This window comes from Plutella xylostella, chromosome 30 (genome assembly GCF_932276165.1).
Source record: "Plutella xylostella chromosome 30, ilPluXylo3.1, whole genome shotgun sequence".
NCBI lineage: Eukaryota > Metazoa > Arthropoda > Insecta > Lepidoptera > Plutellidae > Plutella > Plutella xylostella.
The window spans coordinates 4,965,116-4,989,552 of record NC_064010.1 but is presented as its reverse complement, the minus strand read 5'-3'; the positions used below and the strand labels follow the sequence as shown (position 1 = coordinate 4,989,552).

At 38.9% G+C, this 24,437-nt stretch overlaps 2 protein-coding genes and 1 long non-coding RNA gene across 5 annotated transcripts in view; 1 reads left to right on the top strand and 2 right to left on the bottom strand.

Annotated features, from left to right (window-relative positions):
- LOC105387862 (protein PAT1 homolog 1) overlaps positions 1-16,092 on the bottom strand; it is a 38,472-nt gene extending 22,380 nt beyond the window's left edge. Inside the window, exons 1-18 of one of the 3 annotated variants that reach the window (XM_048631986.1) lie at positions 15,974-16,092; positions 14,531-14,615; positions 13,601-13,702; positions 12,955-13,061; positions 12,526-12,615; positions 11,887-12,172; positions 11,041-11,222; positions 9,701-9,853; positions 6,761-6,907; positions 6,127-6,266; positions 5,451-5,604; positions 5,085-5,175; positions 4,597-4,624; positions 4,112-4,208; positions 3,235-3,345; positions 2,637-2,759; positions 1,816-1,977; positions 1,251-1,400 (exon numbers count right to left, since the gene is read on the bottom strand). In XM_048631986.1, the coding sequence (XP_048487943.1) occupies positions 1,251-1,400; positions 1,816-1,977; positions 2,637-2,759; positions 3,235-3,345; positions 4,112-4,208; positions 4,597-4,624; positions 5,085-5,175; positions 5,451-5,604; positions 6,127-6,266; positions 6,761-6,907; positions 9,701-9,853; positions 11,041-11,222; positions 11,887-12,172; positions 12,526-12,615; positions 12,955-13,061; positions 13,601-13,702; positions 14,531-14,615; positions 15,974-16,012 (2,247 nt within the window). In that variant the 5' untranslated portion in view covers positions 16,013-16,092. Of the gene's footprint in view, positions 1-1,250; positions 1,401-1,815; positions 1,978-2,636; positions 2,760-3,234; positions 3,346-4,111; positions 4,209-4,499; positions 4,625-5,084; positions 5,176-5,450; positions 5,605-6,126; positions 6,267-6,760; positions 6,908-9,700; positions 9,854-11,040; positions 11,223-11,886; positions 12,173-12,525; positions 12,616-12,954; positions 13,062-13,600; positions 13,703-14,530; positions 14,616-15,973 lie in introns of all 3 variants that reach the window. The other 2 variants (XM_048631985.1, XM_048631987.1) reach the window with 2 other exon arrangements.
- On the bottom strand, positions 7,423-8,599 carry LOC125491056. Its single transcript, XR_007268084.1, has 2 exons — positions 8,537-8,599; positions 7,423-8,212 (listed from the first exon to the last, which is right to left on the bottom strand). It is a non-coding gene; the product is annotated as an uncharacterized LOC125491056 (long non-coding RNA).
- A 795-nt stretch (positions 16,093-16,887) lies between the features above and the next one.
- Positions 16,888-22,290, top strand: LOC105387863 (esterase E4). Its single transcript, XM_011558653.3, has 4 exons — positions 16,888-17,103; positions 18,691-18,832; positions 20,123-21,405; positions 21,754-22,290. The coding sequence occupies exons 2-4, from the start codon at positions 18,698-18,700 to the stop codon at positions 21,911-21,913; spliced, it is 1,578 nt and encodes a 525-aa protein (XP_011556955.3). The 5' UTR covers positions 16,888-17,103; positions 18,691-18,697; the 3' UTR covers positions 21,914-22,290.
- The last annotated feature ends 2,147 nt before the right edge of the window (positions 22,291-24,437 follow it).

The following is a 24,437-nucleotide window of genomic DNA, read 5'->3' as shown; positions in this document are numbered from 1 at the left end:
TCTGGTAGAGATTGCTTTAAGCCACGGATGCACAGACCGCGGCCCGCGGGCCGCATGCGGCCCGCCGGTCGAATACTAGTGGCCCGCCGACGGCGAAAATAATAGTTACCCTCGTACATTCAAAAAATATTATTTCTAAAAACAATGTTCGAAAAGTAGTTAATCACAGGCAATTCAAACAATTCCTTGATGACATTGAAAGCGAATATAGAGATTTATTGTATTAAGGATACAGAAATAAGGTGGCTAAGTCGTGGATTGACACTGGAACGATTTCTTAATTTAATAAGAAGAAATTCGATTTTTTCTGGCAGAAAAGCAAAGGGATGTCCAGGAACTTAAAAATCCTGATCAATGCAGTTAGAAATTATCGACATTCAAAACGACCAAGATTTACGCAGCTAATTCAACGAAATAAAATTACTGAACTTTTACCACTGCATTTATAAAAATACGTACAAAGAGTTGCCTATAAACTCTGCTCTAAAAATATGCCAGCTTTTTGGTTGTACCTATACCTATGTATATGTGAACAAAACTTTTCAATACTAAATCGACAAAAAAATCGAAACCGCCTTGCAAAGGAATGTTTGGAAGCAGTTTTACGTGTAAATTGAAGCCAAATAAATAAATAAAAGATTATTAAGCCCTGCCAAGCTTCAAAATAAATCAATTATTTTTAAATTTTAACATTAAGTACTTATTTTCAATTCTTGATTGTCTTTAATTACCTATAAGTACTTCTGGCGGCCCGCCATCAGTTCATAATTTGTCCGAGTGGCCCCTAGTCTTGATAAGTCTGTGCATCCCTGCTTTAAGCAGTAAGGCCAGTTTTCATATGGTTATGTGTAGGTATAATATTTTCTTATATGGTGCAAAATAAACAGTATTTAGAAATATAGTTTTGTTTTTCGGATTCATGACAAATTTACAATTATCGGATAATGAATCAATCTGTAGACGCTATTATTTACAACGTGAAATTTTATGAGTGAACATAAACAGCTGGCCTTATTTCCGAGTGAGTCCTATATTGAAAAGTTATCAGTATGTCAGATAAGACGTGGCAACGGGAACGTTGATTGACTGTAATGTCTGAAATTTTGCCCTGTGGCCAACTTCATAGGATCGCAAATCAACCAAATATTCATCGTTGTTGAGTGAGCATTTTGGTAACTTCCAAATGATTTGACCTGTTGACTAACACAGCTGTATATACCTCTAGTAAATAAACGTATAACACCTCTCACCTTTCCCTTCCGGACCATGATGATCTGCTGAAGTCTGTCTTCATGTAACAACCCAGCAAACATCTTGTTCACGAGTTCTTCTTTATTCTCGTCTAGAAGGTTCTTGGCAGTGAGCGTCGGGTTTGTCGCTAGCGGCGTCAGATTCACCACCTTGGGTAGAGGAGAGGTTAGATTAGATTAGGTTGACGTATAGTTTAGACTAAGTTCAGTTTTTAGGGCTGAATAAAACCAAATATTTTTGTGTATATGAATGAACAGTTATGTGCTTGTTAAATATAATCATAAGTACTTTCAATGGCTAAAAAAGAATTTAATTTGTTGTTTTGTCAAAATGATTTCTACATACACTTCTAGGGTTTGTCACAATGGTATTTGTATATGAGTAACCTAAGTGCATTGCACTCATTCAAAAACGGCGATACGGCTCGCGACCTATCATGTAAGTACATACAGCAAAAGTGGGTGACTCGCTTGACTTGCTTACCCCTTCGGGGATTACAGTCGTGAGCATAATAATATGTATTGTATACATGCCCTTGCGTCTTGCGTAAGTCTGTAAAAATACCTGTCTCTTATCCAACAGGTCGGGCTTGGGGCTGTCCGTCTTGGGCCTCCGCTGCACCGACTCGATGTTCCTGAGGAACAGGTTCAGCGACTCCGCCCGCGCCTCCTTCTCGATGGCCTCCTTGACCGCCTGCTCCATTTGTTTCTGTTTCTCTTCTCGCTCCTGGAGGGAATGTTTGAGAAATGTTTTAAGTATAAAAATACATAATCTTGAACCTATTCATCATCGAAGTAGAAAAAAAGGCGGAAGGAATCTCGCTAACTAAACACTGAGGTACTACAACGGCGGACTGACTTACTCTGAGTGTGAATGTGTGTTTGTCGGCTCATCGTACCATGAAATTTTGAATCACTTAGGGTGCCTCAGTTTTTATTTAGCGAGCTTCCTTCTGAAATACTGAAAGCTACAACTACTGATTATTACGGAATAACTTTATATGTTTATACGGCGATACGGTTCGCGACTTTTCACGTGGGTGATTCGAGGAATACAGTCGTGGCATAATATGCGTAGGTATTTTATGAGCCAAAGATAAATAATACGCCGCCGCGGCTATCCGACTTCAGTGGTGGCGCGGACTTTACCAGGCATGTTATAAAAGGGGCCGTCCATTAATCACGTGAGGCTCAAATGGGGGGGAGGGGTTACGGAAAACCCTCACGAAACATCACGAGTGGGGAGGGGGAATCTCGTTAGACATCACGTGTATTAAACCCAAACCGGGGATAGTTCAAAAATTGAAAAAAACGACCTCACGTGATTAATGGACAGCCCCTGAGCGCAAAATAATACTATTATGATTCATATAATCTCCAACTTACCTTCAATATGAGCGCATTGGAGATGGCGAGCGGGTCGTTCATCTCCTCGAGCCGCAGCAGGATCAGGTACAGCGCCTCGATGTCTAGCAGCAGCTGCTTCGTTCTACGCACTTCTCGCGGCACCTAAAGAACAAAAAAAAGTTGATTAGTACAATTAGATTAGTACAATTTAGGTATTACAAAAAAACATTAAAGGTTGTAAGGATGGGTTGGGCATTTAGGATAAGGAGGATGGGGTGGGCTATATTTTGGAAGCTTTTTTACATATTAGTCTCCTCGGTCAATCATCAAAGGGTATTCTATTCTGCTCTGAGGGAGGGCAAAGCTTCTGTACGTGGCCAGTAATGTACCAGCTAAAAGTTGAACATTTATTTGGCATTACGTAGCCGTAGGTATTCTCGGGGCATCTAGTGTCATCCTACTAATATTATAAATGCGAGAGTTGGTGAGTATGGTGTGTGTGTGTTTGTTACTTCTTCACGTCAAAACGGCTGAACCGATATTAATGAAATTTGGTATGGAGTTAGCTGACATCCTGGATTAACGGGAACAGCTAGTATATAATATACAGGGTGTTGCAAAAAGCTTCTATGCTTACGTCATGGTGCGCGGTGCTGGCGCGGCTCGGGGCGCGGGGGGGCGCGGGGGGCGCCTCGCCCGCCACCAGCTCCACGTCCAGCATCTTGCGGGGAGCCGTCACACTGCCGCACTGTAAGGAAAAGAAGGGGTTAGTTATTATAGGAATAAGTCTGAGCTAAGCTGATGATGATGATGATCATGATGATGGAGTCTGAGCGGAGATATAAGTTCGCGGCGTGACGCTATTCTTGCTCTCACACAGACAGTGGCGCCTCTAGCGGGGACTGGCTTGAAACTTTTGACAGAAGAAAGCGGAATTTTTTCCGTAAATGGCAATAGTTTTGTTTTGTTTCTTTCTGTAATTTGGCAACTAAATGTTGTTGTACAAAAACTGCGTAATTACTGCTACTTTATGTCAAAAGTTTTAAGATAGTTTCCGCTGGCGGCGCCACTTTGTATGTATAGTTTCATACAAATAAAAAGCTGAAATTTACCTGTAATTTCCCCAATGAATTCTCAAACTGCGTGGGCACATAGGTCCGCGGCGCCACGCCGTCCTCGCTCGTGGAGTTGTGCCGGTTGGAGTTGTGCCTCTCACATACACAGTGGCGCCTCTAGCGGAGAGTATAGTGCAACTTTTGACAGAAGAAAATGGCCAGAACCAATGTTCTTCTTTTGTTTTTTTCTGTGATTTGTCTACATGTGAGAGCTTTACTGGTTCTATAGTTTACAAACACTGAGTACGACTACTTTTAACGGTAAAAAGTTTCACGGTAAATTCCGCTAGAGGCGCCACTGTGTATGCGAAGAAACGCAGTTTTCTACTCATAATAAAGTATCTTCTACTAGACCTGTAGTTTCATGCTAATAAATATTTCATACTAAAGTATCCATACCTGTAATTTCCCCAATGAATTCTCAAACTGCGTGGGCACATAGGTCCGCGGCGCCACGCCGTCCTCACTCGTGGAGTTGTGCCGGTTGGAGTTGTGCCTCTCACATACACAGTGGCGCCTCTAGCGGAGAGTATAGTGCAACTTTTGACAGAAAAAGCGGAAACTTTTCCGTAAATAGCAATAAAAACTATGTTTTTCTTTGGTTCTTCCTGTCATTTGGCAACTAAAGGTTGTTGTGTACAAAATACTGCATAGTTACTTGCAATTTTTTGTCAAAAGTTTCACGATAATTTCCGCTAGAGGCGCCACTTTGTATGCGGGAAAACTTAACTTTCATAATTTATCCCACGTATTATAGCCGTTACTAGGAGCATTGTAAGTGAATTACCTGTAATTTCCCCAGTGAATTCTCAAACTGCGTGGGCACATAGGTCCGCGGCGCCACGCCGTCTTCACTCGTGGAGTTGTGCCGGTTGGAGTTGTGCCTCTCGCGGTGCGTCTCTTGTTTTACACCTGGAATTAGGTTTAGATTAGTTTAAGAACTGAAGTAAGTATTTGTAAGAAGCATGGGAAATTATGTTTAGGTTAGTTAGGTTAGAACTGAAGTAAAAACTTGTAAAAGCAAGCGAAAATATTTTTAAAAATGCGCCTGACATAATTTTTGTTCTATCGCATCCGAATTTGTAGTCTATTTTGAATTTAGCATACTAAAGTATTCGTTAGGGCTCTATTTATCATTTTATGGTGATGCTGACGATTCTGTCATAAAGTTAAGAAATACGGAGGAATCCTTAAAATATATATTACAGTAGAAGCACTGTAACTCGAACCTCAAACCAAAAAAGTCTTTTGAAGATTTTTCGACTTAAACATATTTACATGTAGGTGAACGTTATGACGGAAACAAGGCATATTTTTGCGTTTTTAAGATACTTAACTGGATATATTCGTTTAATATTAATGATTAGTTTACCTCCGCTGTAGAAGGGGTGGTTCTGTTGATTCGCCTTATGAGCTTCCTTGATTCCCTCTTTGTCCTTCCTGGATTGTCTTTCTAAGAATACCTGAAAGAAAATAATGTCAGAATAAGTTAGATATTATAAAATAGTAATTTTATGTCGAATCGACGTTATGCTGTGATTAAAGCTTGTTTACGCAGTCCACTGACATGAACACAATTACAATAAATCTTTTTTTTTCAAAAGGTCCCCAACTTAGCATGAGCCCATACAAAACACTCATCGTACAGTAAAATACACTCAGATATTTCTCAAACCGCACACAGTCTAAAATTTTTTTTTTACAAAAGGTCCTCCACTCAGCATGAGCCCATACTAACCGTATAGTAAAAGTCGTGTATATACGGCGTCCCCGTGCACAGCTGCAGCATCTGTATGTTGATGAGCCACTGCTTCTCTCGTGACGTCATCAGGCCCGCGTAAGGGTCGGAACAGTCGCTGTCGTCGGGCGATACGTCGCCGTTCATTAGTTGTCTGGAAGAAATTGATGGGGGTTAGACTAACGGTGGGATAAGAAAATTGTGAGGTATTATAGAGAAGTTTAAACTTTAAAATGTGTATGAAATTGCATTTTTTTAACGACAGCCAAATAACAAGTTAATTAGGATACAGAAGGCGGTCTTATTGCTTAAGGCAATATTTTGCCAGACAAGGGATCCGTCGACGTAGTGAATGTACCTGACATACCGTACCCGGCAACCAATTTTTATACTTTGTGTAAAGATACATGTAGGTAAACAAAAGTGTTATACTTACCTGTTATTCTGTGTATTATAAATGCTTACTATAGGAAAATAGTTTACACCAATGATTTCAAAAGGAAGGATACGCCCGTCAGAACGTTTTGTCAAAAGAAAATGGTGCCCGCGCGCTGGCATACAAATTATGACAGATTTATGAGATTTTAGGGCCAACGCGACGGTGTCATTTTCTAGAGCGGTTGGGCCTGTCCTTACGCTAGTAAGTAATATATAAGTCAATGGTTTACACAAGTACCTGTTGTTCTGCACATGATGCTGTTGTCTATGGCTGGGCGGTGCCGGCTGGGACGCGAACCCGCGTTGGTTCAGCAGCGGGTGTTGCCTCGCGTTGTGGAAGCTCGAAGATTGGGTCATTTGGAGCATTGGGTGCGTGTTCTGTAACGGAAGAAAGGATTATAGATTACTATTTTCCCGTGGGAATTCCGCGATAAAAAGTAGCCTATGTGTTAATCCAGGATGTCAGCTAACTCCATGCTGAATTTCGTTAAAATCGGTTCAGCCGTTTTGACATGTAGAAGTAACAAACATACCCACAAACTTTCGCCTTTATAATATTGGTAGGATAGAATTTCATAAACATAATTTGGCGACATAATGGGGTATGGGTGAGTGATATGCTGAAGGTCCCGAGATCGATTCCCGACCGAAATAGGTATTTAAAAAAACAGATTGTCCAAAAAAACTAATACCACCCTCTTCTGTCATTAGCATGAGCCAATGATGACGAAGACTCTGACTGATTCTAATTTTAGTTCAGTTAAAACCTTAATTTATACTTTTGAATGTACAAGGTTTTTCGTAAATCTATGAGATGAAGATAATGTCATTATCACGCCATCAGTAGGGCGTCCCACGCTACAAACACTCACCTGTATATACTGCACCAGATTCTCCGAAGTCATCGTATTGCTATTCTTCTGGTTGTTGTACGGCGTACGCTGTTTCTGCTGCAGCTTCTGCTGTTGTTGTTGTTGTTGTTGCTTCATGTTCTGGATCAGTTGCGGGGATTGGTTCATCTGGGGATAAAGAGGTTATAAAGGTTTTTGAAAAAAAATAAAAGTGATTTAAAGATGCTGAGCTGAGCTAGCGTAGCTCAATGCTAGATAACTAGTATCGAAACTTGTATAATATAAATGTTGCAATAAATAAATAAATAGATAATGGTATCGATTCTGAAGGGCACATTCTAATTTTAACGCTGTCAAAAAACGCTTACATTCTGTCTAAATTTATTTGGCATTCTGAAGGCACCGTTTATCTCCAAAATTAGAGACGTCACTTTAAATTTTGAATCTGACAGCGTTAAAACTATTCAACTTAGGTAAGATGGTCGAAATTGGTATTCTGAAGGTGCCATTTTTAACGCTGTCAACTTAAAATTAGCAACTTTCTTCCTAAATTTAAAAGGGGTCTAAACAGGTGCCTGTTAAAATTATACTAAAATTTCTAAAAGTAAAACCGTGAAATATATGGGAAATTGTTGTTGTAGGTGCATAAATATGGATTTAACTTAGAGCTGATCTGTTGTTTAAGCATGTAAAGCTAATTGCAACGACGCTAACTTATTATTTTTTGCGAAACTACGATGTGAAAGTGACTCTGTTTTGTCATATTATTATTTCTGATCTTTGGACTGAATGACTGAAAAACGTGTTACTGACAAGGTAGGCATGAACCGGGTTGCTTAAAACCACTTAAGTTATAGTTCTAGGTCTAAAAATTAATCAACACACCTACCGATCTACTTCAGGATTACACTAGCCCTAACACCTCTTCCAAACGGACCAGCTCTACATACATGAGGAACACCTTAACCTTAACTCACCTACCTGTGTACCTATCTAACTCTCTATCTTTCAACTTGTAAGAATATTTTACTCAAAGTGGTCTCTACATAGCTCAAATATTTAACTACCTATTTTGTTACAGGAAAAAACAAGTTGTACCTACCTAGGTTACCTTTTATCTGAAAAATATGCCTGACTTTAAGAAACTATATAGGTACTTACTACTATACAATTACTTTTTATGAAAGAAGAAATACATTTTATGGACGTAAAACTTTATTTGGGTGAATAACACACACAACACACACTGGTTGAGTAATTTTTCTGACACCAATATTGAATATACACAATTGCTTGATTTCATTTCTGTATCTTATTTCCATTATCCTTCTAGTTAGTAGGTAGGTAACTAGGTGGTCTGATGGTAGTTTTAGTATTGTTGTCCCAGAGAGGATTTAATATCTTGTATCCAATCCAGCGTTTCATGTTTAGTTTATGGGTGTGGTTAATTTTTCATTTTCTTTGTTGTTGTCACTGAAAAATAAAGTAAGTATAGGTAAGTTGTATGGATAGTTGACAGAATAAGCTAATCCTTATAGGTACCTATTTACACAAAACTGTAAATATTAGAAACGAAAACGCTAGAACATAAACATAAGTAACCAGATAGTTAAGTAATAACCAGATGCCCAACTGATAAAAATATTTCCTTAGATTTTACGTATAGGTAACTTCCTAAAATAAATCGTAAACTTGCACACAAGCACCTTATCGATTTTACAATTGCATATTGCAAACACAAACATAATAATTTATAATAGATGTTTGTTTTGTATTGTAAAGACTTAACAAAAATACTTTAAAAAATAGCGGCAAACTCTTCGGCGGAAAATTCAATATGGCGGTGATGGCTACGCGCCGCGCCGGCGCGGCGGCGCGCCTCTCTTGCTGTCCAGCGCGCAACGCGCATGCGCCATAGAGATGTACCTAGTGCAATGTTACTTGCTTCCGAACTATGCTTGAATGAAAAATAATCGATGCTGGATCGATTCCTGGGTAGGTACTTTTATTATAATCATATGCGTTTTTGGTAAATATAAATACGTACACATCGGAAATACTTAAGTAAGTACCTACTGATAAGGTATTTGTGTTTTTTTAAGTATTCGATACTTTTCATATTCTTATATGAATATCATCCCTTACACAGTCATCTACTTAAGTATAACGTAACATCATCATCAACTATTAAATATCGTGGATAACACATAGATGTAGAACTTAGTACCTACTTACATACTTTACTGAAAAACTATTGTTTAAAATATTCTAGTGAAATAATCGATTATATTCGATTATTCTCACTATTTTATCAACTTACCCCATCTCTACTCTATTATATTTTTTTAAATCACTCGGAAATGTCCATAGAGTACCATAGAAGCATTTTCTAGCCAGAGTTACCAGTTGCAATAATGAATTATGAATATGTTTCACAAATATTTGAAATTATCACGAAAACCAATATAAATGCAGGGTATTTAATTCTTTTAATTATTTTCAACTACTATTTAGGATAATTAAATTTATTTGGAGTACTTTAAGGTTAAAAAAGTTAATCGATATTTTCGATTGTAATATCCTTAAGTACATGGCCACACTCATTTTAAAGACGTCAAATGAGCCTTCTAAATTTAGTTGGCCGTTAAAATCGTTGCCTTCAGAATAGCAAAAATTAGCGCTGTCAGTTAAATTTAGAGATTTTAGCTCATTTTAAAATTAGGAAGTGCGCCCTTCAGAATCGGTACCAATGTCGACAGATTTTAGCGTCTACGGTCGATATTATTTATTTATTCATTAATTGCACAGATTATTATCGATCGATAGTCTACTATAATAGAAGTCTATGCTATTGAAACTTGGAGTGATTTTATGTATGGATTTCAACTATCTATAGTTGAGAAACACTAGTGTTACACCAATAACACAGGTTACACTATATCAGATATACAAACTTAATACCTGATTCATATGCGGCGACTGGTTCTGCATTTGTGGCATATTTTGTTGCATATTTTGCTGCATGTTCTGTTGCATATTCTGCTGCTGCATCATCTGTTGATTCATCATGAGGTTGGGTTGGTTCACTGGTGGCTGCTCCGGTTTTGAGGGGCCCTGGAATTTGTATTAGTATATTAACACCAACCCGCACTAGGCCAGCGTGGTGGACTAGGCCTAAACCCTTCCTTCGTTGGAAGGGGACCCGTGCCCCAGCAGTGGGGATGTGATGGGTCTTGATGATTGCTTTTATTCATCGTAAAAATATATAAAATAAAAAATAAAAAAGTTTTCCCGTTGGAATTCCGGGATAAAAAGTAGCCTATGTTTTTTCTCAGGGTCTAGACAATCTGTGTATCAAATTTCGTTCAGTAGTTTTGGCATGAAAGAGTAACAGACAGACATACAGACAGACACAGTTACTTTCGCATTTTATAATATTAGTTAGGATTCTGATGAACGTAAATTTTTTAAACAACTTCATTTACTTGCTATGGCTATTAGCACCTTTGCTACGCTCACGGATTAAGTAAGCGGCGAATCTAATGCATATCATGCCTTGGTCAGCACAGTACTAGTTTAGCATATATGCAACGGTTGTGACGCCAAATTAGAGTAACAATGATATCGATTCTGAAGGCAGAAATTTTAAATTTAGCGATGTTAAAACCTTAATTTCTTTGTTTAAAATTCGACTCTATGATTGTTTCCGTAAATGTAATTTTTTGCTAGCAAAATTTATAGTTTAACAGCGTTAAAATTTGAATTTCCGCCTTCAGAATAGCTACCAATATACGCACAAAATGGCGTGTCACATAAAAAAACAAAGCAAAAATACTGATCACATATTTTTTACTGTCAAACCATTTTAAGTTCAACCTAATGACAACCGTTGTACCAATGAATAAAGTCACTAATCTTCTAATCTAACTAATTCAAAATAAGAGCTCAGTGGTAGCAGTGGGGTCTTATTTGAAGAAATGTTTCTTTGACACTCCATCTAGTTTGTAATGAAATATAGTCGGACGCTAATAAAAACAAATCCTATTACTCAAACGAAAGTTATGGTTAAACCCCTGATACTTATAGAAAAGCAACATTTTTATTTATTAATTCACCAAAAGGTTTCTGACTCAGCATAATGCTATGATTATTAATAAATCAAACAGAAGAGCTAACCCGAGTCGCATTTAAGACGTGACAAAAGTTTTGCATCGCGCTCACTCACATCGCGCAGCCTTAAGAGCGGGCGCGACAGAGAACTTTTGTCACGTCTTAATTACGCCACTTCTGCGATTACTCACACGAAAGTTATGGTTAAACCCCTGGCTAGGGCTATACGGCTGTCTCGGCATGTTCAGCCCGGGCGGGGGCGCCATAAGGCGGGGGCCGGGCGGGCCCAGGTACTGTCCCCCGGGGTACTGGTTGCCGTTGGGGACCATCTGGTTTTGGGGGTTGTGGCCTTGGGACATGGGTTGGTTCATGCCTGGAATGTGGAGAAATTGGTGTAGAGTATAGATAGAGTCTCTATTTGATAATAGCAGCTATAACATTACAACTTTTTAGGGTACAAATATAGAAGCAATCTCTTCCAGATAACCTTAGGATGGATGGACCTAAAGAGACAGAAATAGGGCTACATTTCTGTAACTGAAAATGTTATGCTTCTCAACAATATTTCTATGTAATCTTTGATAATGCTACTTTTATTTGCCATACAATAAAGCTATGTATTTATGGTATTGTGTTGATGTTAATACTAACGATTTTAGTGTATAAATTATTCCACGCTCTGTTATTTAACTAAGTCGTAATGTAATATCGGCGGACAATACACTACTGTCATGTTCACCACAGTGCCACAAACTTATCTGTTCCGGTGACAGCTCACATAAATGTGTAATATTTCTTAATTCTATAAGATTTTAAGTTTGCTCGTATTGTTAATTCGCTCTTGCGGTATTAATAAACCCATCTAATCTATATCAATATACAATTCATAGTAAGTACTGAGATATGGATCAATTTACTTCGCTCTCACCAGAACAGATAAGTTTGTGGCACTATACACGGCTTGGCTGACAACAGACAGACACACACGTAAAACTCCCTTATATCTCTATAAAAAAACTCAAAATGTAATAACAAACCTTGACCCATCTGATTCATATTCTGCATCATCTGGTTGTTCTGAAACCCGCTATTCTGCATAAACTGATTCACATTCTGGGTCAAATTGTGATTACCCATCTGACCCATTTGGTTGCCCATCTGACCCATTTGACCCATCTGGTTGCCCATTTGACCCATCTGGTGGTTGTTCTGGTTCATCATGTTGGACATGGGGTGGGAGATGGGCTGTTGGGGCGCGTAGGGGAGAGGCACCGGCGCCTGGAGGCCCGGGGGCCGCTGTAGTATCACCGGAGGGAATCGGGGCTGTGGACAGAAGATTATGTTAGTTCATCATGTAATACAGGAGAGATTTTATTATTTGTATTCAATAGGCTCTGATGCTGATTTCTAAAATTCTTGCAGCTTTATAAAGCTATGTACAGTATCTTTTGAGTGGTATAGGTTAAAGAGGCTATTTTCATATCACAAAACACTTTAGCCATTCTTCTGCAACCCTTAAGCCATTTATTTCACCTGATTGTGTATTTGACACAATTGGTTGCTCATTTGCCCAGTCATTGGCTTATCTGAACCATTTGGTTACCCATTAGATTAGACCCACCTAATTACCCATTTGACCCACCTAATTACCCCTTTGACCCATACGCCGGTCTTACCTGGTAGTAGTTGTGCTGCGGCGGCGCCTGCTTCTGCCGCAGCTGGCGCTCCAGCTCCTCCACCGTGCACACATTCTTGAGGGTCACCGGCTGTGGACGGAAATAATGTTTTTTAATACCTAGGCTTTATAATGGATGTTGCTGATATAGCTTATGTACAGGTTTTTTGGAATTAATATGCAAGCATATTCTTGTCTTGTTGGTATGGCTTTTATTCACAATGTGAAATATCAAAACAAAGGTAAATCTATCAAAGTGACATGTAAAATCTTCACAAAATTACTGTGCCTCAGCATAAGGTGTCGTCAACAGGCTTAGTTGAACAGATCTTTGATCACGCGGTACCGCACCGCCAAGATTTCCTTTTTCTTGTTATTTTTCAAAATCGAATTTTAACGCTAATAATAATTATGGCGCATTTACACTTACATTAGGCGGCGGCGCGTAGGGCGCGGCGGGCACGGGACGCCACACGCTGCTGCCGAGGCTGCGCGGGCAGTCCGGCTCGTCCAGTACTAGCTGGGATAGAGAGGCCTCTGCGGATAGAAAATAGTTAACGTTATTAGGGGAAGGGACAAATCTCTGTGTTAATCCAACTTATATTATAAATGCAAAAGTTTATGAGTATGTGTGCATGTTTGTTACTTCTTCACGTCAAAACGGCTGAACAGATTTTAACGAAAATTGGTATGGAGTAAGCTAACACCCTCGATTAACACATAGGCTACTTTTTCGCGCGCGAAATTCCCACGGGGAAAACTTTTAAAGGTGAAGCGAAGCTCGCGGGTAAGCTAAGTTGTTTGTCGTATGAACACATTATGATCACCATCATCTATGTTTTAGTTCTTATTGTCAGAAACTCTCCCATTAAATGTGTTTTTTTTACTTTTCTCTGTGGCCAGGGGGGTCGCTTTCTAAATCGACGAACAAACGAACAAAAATTATCACGTAATCGGCACGCTTCATACATTATTAGGCTTACCGATTGCAGGACAGCTCTTGTTCGTGCGTTCGTTCGATTTTGGTCGTGGCCTTCTAGGCACGCATGTACATGAATATAATAAGTGATTCATACCAAGTTGTGAGTGTGTGTCGTCCATAGCATCCGCTCGACGGCGGCTGCTCTCCAGCTGCGAGGCCACCAGCTCGTGCTGCGCCTCCCAGTCCAGCTCGTCTCCTGGAAGATATGTTTACAACACTTGAGTAAATACTTTATGTTGTTGTTTAAAAACTTTACCAATAAAATGGTCAACATAATGAAAACTTAAATTTTATACAATGTCGGACTTATCGCCTCTAAGAGTGAGGCCAAACGAGCGTAATTTAGTCAGTTGTGAGTCGCGTATTCTTCTGCGCGGGAATGAGGGGAACAGGGAAATTACTCGCTCCACTTGTCCCCGTGCACATATTTCTGTTGGAATACATGACTCACAAGTCATTTGGCCTCACCCTAAACGCTAATTCTACCATTCAATCCTGGGGACCCTGTGGTTAGGAGACAACTCTAAACTTTAACTTGTAATTAATGAACTGTTTGGGCTAGAGAGAAACGGGCGAAGAGTCCTCGCATTTGTGACAATGCTGGTTTCAATCTCAGCATGTATTTGAATGTGAATTTTATTAATTTTAATTTAATTTGAATGTTAGTAGTCTGGATCTGAAATGCGTCTAAAAATATATAGGCACAGTATATTATTATGAGTATACAGAATAGTAAACACAAGCTAGCACATTGTAGTTACAAGCTGATTACTAGAAGGCATCACTGTTTCCCCTTATCTACATATATCTGTAACTGTATACTTTCAGATGCTGGCAACCATACCAAGAAATTCTTTGGAAATAAGGAATTTGAGTAGTATTGCTAGTTAATTTCTTGTGGCATGAAAATACATCATAGTAGCTATTAGCTATTAGTAGCTAATTATTTCAAGTGACTAATGCTAGTTTAGCAATAGTGTTAGTTAATGACAGTCATGTTATGAAAAAGATTGCTTATGCTTACCCTCCTGCCCGAATGTCTCATCATTGAGGGCATCATACTCGTCCTCAGAGCCATCTCCGCCACCACCGTCATCATCGTTTAAGTTCTGAAATGAAATAATCATTATTTAACTTTTTCTTTTAAATCAATTCAACTTTTTGAAATTACACAACATATACGGTCAGCTATATAAGTAGCTATACATTTCTGTACCTTGTGAAACTGAGGAACAGTCAATGTTTCAAAGAAAAGATAGGCGGTTTCAGATTGACAAAGTACAAAAGTGTATAGCTACTTATGCAGCTGACTGTACATTAGCAGATAAATGCTGAGTAGCAGAAATAAACTTTAAGCTAATGTTGACCTTATTGATACCTTGCTTTGAAAGTATACTGTATACAGACAAAAAAAGACAGATGTAGATTTAATGCCGATAAGCTTAAAGTGGTATTCTGCAAATCAGTAAAAGAAACAATAATTATATAAAAATGGTGGCTGTTTCATAAGTGGGATTAGGAATGACTATTGTGATGGCTATGAATCATAGTGTAGGAGAGGGTGAGAGAGCATGAGTCCCTGTGCTATTTTCATCTTTCTTACTAAGCTACATTCCCCCCATATTATGGCATTTTAAACAAATACATACCAACTGTATGTATAAACATAATATAAGACTCTATTCAGTCTTCTTTACTACACTGGAGGGCATTCATTTACTTTATTAGGGGTAGTTAAAACCATCAGACTGCTGCCAAACAGCTAAGATTATTATTGGCGATAAAATAACTGTTCAATTCTATTCACAAGACACAAAAAACTGTCATCTGTTTATTATCATAAAGATAGCATCATAATATCAGGTGCTTACCACTTCTTGGTTATAAACATCTTTTAACAAGAGGTTATGTTGTTAGGAGCAATCCAACGATGCGAAAATAATACTTAAATATGAGTTATATAGGAGCCCAATTCAAATATTAGGTAGAGAATGCAGCTTTTTATCATGTGGGTAGACCAGAAAGAGAATGGATAGCTTCATTCCCATGGAATCTGGTTAGAATTTGTTTCTGACTCCTCAGGAATGTTATACACCCGTTTAGCAGTTTTGGGGTGGAGATATTTGTTGTACAAGTATTCCTTAATTGTTTTAAAGCCTCAACAATGAATACTTTTCGCTACGATAGCAGTTTTACAGCATAAACATCATGTTAGGTATGAAAACTTGCAACATGATTTCTAAGTGTCCCGATGATTTTAAAACTTATTTATAGTGTGAATTAGATGATACAAAGTGTAATTTAGCGATTTATAGGGCTAAAACCGCATAAAACAATCGGAGAATGCCAAAAACTGTTACTTTAGTGTTTCAAGAGTGGCACGCTGGCACCCCTTCCAAAACTCGAGATATCACTTGAAATATACCAAAATTTATATTTTGAAATGTAGAATTGCGGTAAAACTCACCGATAACGAAGTATCGAACCCGAAAAAAGAATCTGACATTGTATTTTATCATAAATTGTGGACAGAAATGACATGACTTGTCACGCTACATATGTTGCAATGGCGGACTGGTTGTTGTTGTTTGGCTACTAGATGGCGCTTCTGTGCAGCCTTCTTCTGACAACGACAGTCAACTGTACCTTTTACTAGAAAAAGTACTAACCTTTTTTTTCTTCATTTATTACATTTTTCACAGACTTTCTTGCATCACGGTTAATTCACACTACGGTACTTAAATTGCATGTTTCGTGTCGATGCGACGTACGTATGTACCTATCGTGTGAGTACGCACCGTCCGCGGCCCGCGTAGGTGCAATGTGGATTCTCTGCGATTCTTTTCAAATTTTAATACACATGTCATGCCCATTCAAAACCATGTATAGTAGTCTGCCATTTCTAGCGAGCCTGTTTTCGGAAATGGGGGTAGGTACTAACTAATCTAGGTACTAAATTGGTCCGCGTTTCATGATGCACAAAACTGACAGTAGACAGGCCAGTGGCTAGCTGTGTTTGTGTAGTGTTTAAAATGCACTCCATTCAACGTAAAAAACAAATTATGTATTAAAAATAAGTAAATATTAAAGTATAAAATATTAATTAAATAACCACTTTATTAAATTTGATTGTGAATATTAATTGTGTTATCTTATGGACTTTGAGTCTGAATTAAATGATTTGAATTTGTATTTGAATTACGTCTAGGGTTTAAATGATATTTAATTTATTAAGTTTCAAATAACTAAATTACTTATAAAAATAATATTTTACGAATGACCAATTATGTGGGCATTCATAAAATTGCGTGGACTGAAACATTACTGTCAAGTCATCGTGTGTTATGAAAGAGAGAGACAGGAGAGACGGAATCAAGAGCGTTGCTGCCATAACTATAAGAACGAAAGAGACAGAACTAAAAATCAAAGGTTGTTTTGTTATGGTGGGAAGGCAATAAATAAAATTTTATGCAAAATTTAATAAAAATGTGAGGCAAAGTTCAATAGAGATATAAATCTTTTCACACAACATTCCGGATACATTTGCATTTCAATCTGTAAGGACCAGTTGACTGTTGTAATTCGCTAAGTCAGTAGGTAAGTACCTAAATACTTATCCTAACTAATATTATTAATGCGAAAGTAACTGTGCCTGTCTGTCTGTTACTCTTTCACGCCAAAACTACTGAACGGATTTGACTGAAATTTGGTATACATATGGCCTAGACCCTGAGAAAGAACATAGGCTACTTTTTATCCCGGAATTCCCACGGGAAAACTTTTTAAGGCGAAGCGAAGCTCACGGGAACAGCTAGTGTTTAATAAAACTCATGCTGAAAGCGTCAATTTAATCATAAATATGAAAATACTGTGGACAAGAGCTGCACAGGAAAACTTGGTGTACATAAAAAGAGGTCTGGCCACCCAACAATGGGTGATCTATATCCCTCAAGGGCTGATGATGTTGTTGTCCTAAGGTACGCTGGTGGTACAGAAGAGGGCAAAGCAAAATCCATAGCATAGCTCATGACTCCCAAATTTCTAGAAACTTAAGCCGGGTCCAGATGAGTGTAACGTGTAATGTAATTTACTGTGTAATGTAACACAAATTCTACATGTGGACGTCACAACAAGCATTACATGTAACGCTCGCGGTTGATCCATTGGCTGTCAGTTTTTCCCGTGAACACAAAAGCGCGCGCAGTGCCCGTTTGGTTGAGTTTGCATGCCGTCTACACTGTTGACATTAAATTACACGTAATGTTACATTTCACGTTACACACTGCTATCACTATCTGGCAATTTTGTGTTTTGCGCCACACTGTTATTTTTCCATATTTTTCAGGTTGCCCATATACAGGGGTTTGCAAAAAGGGTAAAGGTTTTTGGCTAATTTCCAAAACTTGTAGAACAAAAGTTGTTCAGAATGACCCCATGAGTCACCCCCTTTCGGCTTAGTATAGCCTTTTTGCAACATCCTGTATATGTCATTGTCCTTATGGAATTATACACATTAAGTGTATATTGAATGCAACACATCCAATGTGTATAATTCCATAAGGACAATGACATATACAGGATATGTCATTGTCCTTATGGAATTATACACATTGGATGTGTTGCATTCAATATACACTTAATTGCATTTGTGACAATCTATTATTTGGTGGGTTGCATGCAATGATTCCTGCAGTCTGTCTATTCATAACAGCAATCTCTAGATTATAATTTTCATCAATAAAACTTATAACATTCTTCTTTAAAATTATAACATAGTATGATGAGTTCCAAAATAATCAAATGGAAGTTACTTGAATAACTAGGCACTTCAAGACAATTAATGTACTATTGTGATCACTAATTTAATTACATACCCACACTCTAAAAAAACTATAAAACATTTACATACAATAGTCATGATAAGTACCTACAAAAAACTATTATACATAGTTCAGAAAACCTCTTTTAATGCATTTGGTATTTGTTCACAAACTTAATCTTCATCATCATCATCATGATCATCAGGTCCTGGGATCCCTAATCAGGGACATAGGGCTCGAAGTGTAGATTTCCACTCTGACCGGTCCTGTGCCACGCCTTCGACTTTGTGCCAGCTCATCCCAAGATGCCTCCTGAACGACAGTGCGACGCCACATGGTTTATCTTAACTTAACTTATTTTCAGAAACACTATGGCTTCCTGTCAAGTAAAAGTAGAACAAGGGATTCTGCAGGGCAAAGCAACAAGCACGCATAATGGCAGACAATACTACAGCTTTGAAGGCATTCCATATGCGAAACCTCCTGTAGGACCGTTGCGATTCCGGGTAAGCATATTGTATTTGTATAGGGGAAATCCATGCTAGCCCAATGTAGAAACATTTATCTGTCTTACAAAAAGTTGGTCATGTGTGGTCACCTATAAAAATTTAGAATGTAGCTTTCAAGTACACACGGCAACGTCAAATGGTTGGCAGGGCACACTAAGGTGGTGTATGTGTGTGTGTGTCGGCGACGTCGACGTCAACGTAATTATTTAGTTCTCGGCACCAACACACGGATATTGTAAGCATGTAATTGTGCCAGTGACAATGATTCATTGTTTTTATGATATGAAGCAAAATTTTGCCGGGCATTGTAACAGTTTAAATGGCTCAGTTGGTATGATACAAGACTGACTTAAATCGGGACGGTGGTTCAAATCCCGTTGAACCTTAAATATTCCTTTTTTGTTTTTTTAATAGATTTAATTTATCTTTCAAGATGGTTAATAATAGTATTGTAGAATATACGAATAAAAGCAACACAGAAAGTCAATGAAACAAGTTACTAAGCGTTAAAATTACCAAATTTTTTAAACTTTAAGGATGTTACGTTTTTGTTGTTTTTCGTTATAAAACATAGTTCTAGTTTATATTATTAAGGCAAATTTTCAATTTGCAGTTTTAAATCATAATAAACATCAATAATAAAATGGTAAAATAAAATAATTAAGTAAAATAAAAATAGCCAAAAGAGGACTCGAACTCGCGACCTATGTTTCATAAGTCTAACATTCTACCAATGAGCTACGAAGTGTATAGACACACATAGTGAAATTTTGCTTCAAGTCAATTTTATAACTAACTTTTTAAATTACACGACCGGTTGATATGTTTATGTCACAGCTGGTGTTCGGGCGTTTGCCTACGCGCAAACTCGTTTGTGCGCGGTTTGTGTGTGTGTGTGCGGTTTGTTACTGGTGTGTAAACCGCTTTTATGCACATATAGACCACGTTAGTGTGCACACATACACTACGTTAGTGTGCTCTGCCAACCATTTGACGTTGCCGTGTGTACCTAACTAAATGGACTGGTATCGTAAAGAAAAATTGCAACCTGATGTATTTTTGCGATGCACCTGGGGGGTCTATATACTGACGAAAAACGACCAAAGGACACATGCTGTCGCGGTCTATCTCATTCAAATCATAGGCCTATCAATTATTTATCAAAACTCCGTCTTACATAAGTGGGAGACCATAGTCATAGTATTTCTTTATCTAATATGATATACGTTATAGTACCTAACTTGATAACTATTCTTACCCATACTAAATATGTGTATTTTTCACCAGGACCCTCAACCAGTAGAACCCTGGACTGGCATCCGAGACGCGACCAAACCCGGCAACCGATGCGCACAAATAAACCCCCTAAAACCCTCCAAAATGGAAGGCTCTGAAGACTGCTTGTACCTCAATATTTACACCCCAAACCTCCCACAACATGAGATAAACAAACTACCCGTACTCTTCTACGTACACGGCGGAAGATACGTCTTAGGATACGCGGACTATTATAGACCGGATTACTGGTTGTCGAAAGACATGGTAGTGGTTACTACCAACTACCGGTTGCACATTTTTGGCTTCCTCTCCTTACATACTAAGGAAGTTCCGGGCAATGCTGGGTTGAAAGACACTGTGATGGCCTTACGATGGGTTAAAGATAACATTAGCAGGTTTAACGGTGATCCAGGGAATATTACAGTGTTTGGTGAAAGCGCTGGCGCTGGTACTGTGACGAGCTTTTTGACGTCCAAAATGACGGATGGATTGTTCCACAAAGTGATTTTCGAATCGGGCATTTGCGTTTCTGATCTCTTTATGGTTGAGGAGAATGTCATAGACCGAGCCAAGTTTGCAACTTCGCAACTGGGAAGCGAAGTTACAGAAGCAAAAGATATCCTTGATACCTTGATGACAGCATCGTCAGAAGACCTATGCCTTGCCGTGTGTGCCGCTGAGATGGAGAAGCCTACGATAGACGCCTTCTTCTTACCTGTAGTCGAGAAGAAATTCGATGGAGTCGAAAGATTTTTCGAAGAGTATCCGTACATTAGTTTGAAAGGAAACAGAATGAAGAAAGTGCCAATTTTATGCGGGTACTCCTGTTACGAAGGAGCCTTATTCCTGCAAAGAGACCAAGATGGCAATATCATGTATCGAGATGATTTAAACTTCTTTCTACCGCGTTACCTTTTTATAGAAGATGGCAGTAACAGAGAAAAGAAAATTGTATCTGCTTTACACAAGTTCTATTTTAATAGCAAACCAGTTGACGATAGCACAAAGAAAGAATATTTAGACTTCGTGTCTGACGCTTATTTTGTAAGAGATATCTTTATTGGTTTAGAAATAATGGCAAAGCACATTAAAGATTTATATGTATACAGATTTAATTACGCTGGCAATATGAATACTAGGGTTATGAAAAGTTTGGGAGTGAAAGGCGCTTGCCATGGGGATATCCTGCAGTATCAATTTTATCGGAAGAACAAGTATGACGAAAGTACCAATGAGGATAAGAAAATGGTCGCCTTTTTGACGGAAGCGTGGTACAATTTCATGAAGACTGGGTAAGTTTCGTAGGGTTTTTTTTAAGAAAGAAACATTTATTTGATACACTTACAATAACATCATATACCTGCAGGAAACAATACAATAAATACTTAACACAGAAAGACATAAAAGGATGCTGTCCAAAGCGTTAAAAAGTCACAAACTCAGCATGTGTTGTACACAAAAGCCACAGCGCTGGCTTTCAGCTATTTTAAAGCTATTTGCTATTCTTACATTTGCCTTTAATAATAGTCGGTTCCTTAATAAAATAACAGGTTTTTATACTGTTTCTCACATACTGTAACTTAACAATACAAGCTTACAGGGTGTATTATTTAAAAAAATTACGAACTTTTTCTTTTCAGAAAACCATCGTGGTCCTCGCAAGAACTAGAATGGCAGCCGTATACCAAAGAAAATAGGAAAATGTTGAATATATCTAACGAACTGACCTTAGTGGACAACCCAGAACTAAATAGAATGTTATTTTGGAAACAAGTTATGGGTGAAAGGTCTAAACTGTGATATAGTTTTTATAGTATAGAGTCAAATTAAAAGCAGTCGCTGCACGGATTCGTCATCCACGTAGATAAACGTCATCGATATATCTCGATTCGCCATAAATACGGAGCTGTGATTGGCGGAACGCACACTAAACGATTTTATCGGCGTCGATAACAAACCCGTATAGAGGCCGCAAAAATATTATAAACAAAAACCAATTCCCGCGGCATGGCATCATTATCGACGTAGATAAACGGAAGTATATCAGAGCGATTCGCGACAAACCCAGCGATGTGTTTAAGAAGAAAAGTTTATCTTCTTCGATAGTGAGGCCATGCCGCGGTAGCAGACGCACGAATCTTTTCCCCAGGCGGGCTTCGAAACCCGAGTTCCGTAAGTACTCAATTTTTTTTGGAGTCTTCGCTTGACTGTAACCTTTATTGAGACGTGATAACGTTTAAAGTTTCCTTACTTATTGTTGTATTAGTTTTTAATGGGTTATGGGTGATTCTCAAAAAATGGCTCCAAAAGCATAATTTCTTTGGCGCATTTTTTTTTCATGTTGTTTGAATATTATACCCTACATATTGTAGAGTCTTTAGACCTCTTTAGTTATCTCTTATTGGCCCTGAAATCTATCGAGCCGATTCAAAGTTACAGCGATTTTAAACAATTTTGGGCCAATGAAATTAGATTGGCACCAATGAAATTAGAAAACACACCAAAGGAATTATAAAAGGTCCCAAAGAAGTTAGTTTTAAGAACAAAGAAATTAGAAATTGTTTTAAAGAAATTAATTAGTTACGTAGATTGCAAATAATACACAACAAAACTAAAAATCACGCATATCTTTATTTGTTTTGATCACGTAAGGGTGCAAGGGTTCTAAACATCCGAATGAACCAATTGCCAACCTCACCTGCCCGTGGTGCACTCTGCTAAATAACAGACGAGGACCGGATGATGGCAGTATAACCATCCAAAAACAGCTACTCTAAATCCCATAGGCCGGCGATGGGCAGCAGCGTCACCGGTATAAAAAAGTGTATAAAGGACGAGGACACGATGTCCCTGGAGTCCGGCCACATGTTCTACCATCAGGAGGGCGACCAACTGTCCCAAGGTGGCGTAGGATTCCTCGTCAACAAGACCCTTGTCAACAAAGTAGTGGAGATCAGCAGTGTGTCAAATCGGGTAGCGTACCTAGTACTTAAACTAACCGAGAGGTATTCCTTGAAGGTCGTACAGTTATATGCACCAACCTCGGCACACTCTGACACAGAAGTCGAAGCAGTATACGAGGATATCTCTAGGGCATCACGTGTACTGCTAGGACCCAATACACCGTTGTGATGGGGGACTTCAACGCCAAAGTGGGAGTACAAGAATGCGACGAATCGAGGGTAGGACATCATGGCTTTGGTAGCAGAAACCAGAGAGGGCAAATGCTTGTAGACTTCCTCGAAAGGGAGGGGCTTTCTTTCTGATGAATTCTTTCTTTAAGAATCGGCCCCAAAGGAAGTGGACATGGGAAAGCCCCGATGCGATGGTAGGACGAAAAACGAAAAAGACTTCATTATGACTAACAAGCTGCACATTTTCAGATATGTCCCAGTGATCAATAGGTTTAAAACTGGGAGTGATCACCGACTTCTCCGAGGCACTCTGAATATCAACTTCGAGCTGGAGAGGAGATGTCTGGTGAAGCGACCCTTCGTCCCACACTGCACCAAATTGGAGCTGTAAACACCAGCTTCTAGAGAGGACTACAGTTCTTCAGAAGGGTGACCAAACCCTTCTGAAGAACTATAGACCGATTTCGCTTTTAAGCCATGTATACAAGCTGGTCTCAAGGGTTATCACGAATGGTCTTTCCCAATAGTTAGACGAGTTTCAGCACCCGGAGCAGGCTGGGTTTCAAAAAGGCTTTAGTACAATAGACCACATGCACACAGTAAGGTAGATTGTACAGAAGACCGAAGAGTATAATCAGCCTCTATATCTAGCCTTTGTGGACTATGAAAAAGCCTTCGACTACATCGAGACCTAAGCAGATTTGGAATCCTTGCAGAGATGCCAAATCGACTGGCGCTATATCGAGGTGTTGAGGTGTCTGAATAATGCCGCTACTATGACTGTCCAAGTACAGGACCACAAGACAAGACCTATCCAACTGAAACGTGGAGTGAGACAGGGGGATGTGATATCTCCGAAACTGTTCACCAATTCACTGGATGTCTTTAAGACGTTGGACTGGAAAGGACATGGCATATGTATAAATGGCGAGTACATGTCACATCTCCGCTTCGCGGACGACATCGTTATTATGGCAGAATCTCTGCAGGAACTTAGCTGGATGCTAAGTGGCCTAAATGCTGCTTCCCGACATGTAGGCCTCGGTATGAACTAGAACAAGACGAAAGTCATGTACAATGCTCACATGAAACCGGAGCCGGTCGTCGTTGGTGAGGCAACAATCGAAGTTGTGCATGAATACGTCTACCTCGGGCAGACTATTCGGCTTGGCAGAAGCAACTTGGACAAG

Bases quoted from the DNA above. Each gene is read 5' to 3' on its own strand.
- LOC105387863 (XM_011558653.3), top strand. From the start codon at position 18,698: ATGGCTTCCTGTCAAGTAAAAGTAGAACAAGGGATTCTGCAGGGCAAA. The intron at 18,833-20,122 runs GTAAGCATATTG...ATTTTTCACCAG, and splicing joins TAGGACCGTTGCGATTCCGG to GACCCTCAACCAGTAGAACC. The intron at 21,406-21,753 runs GTAAGTTTCGTA...TTTTCTTTTCAG, and splicing joins TACAATTTCATGAAGACTGG to AAAACCATCGTGGTCCTCGC.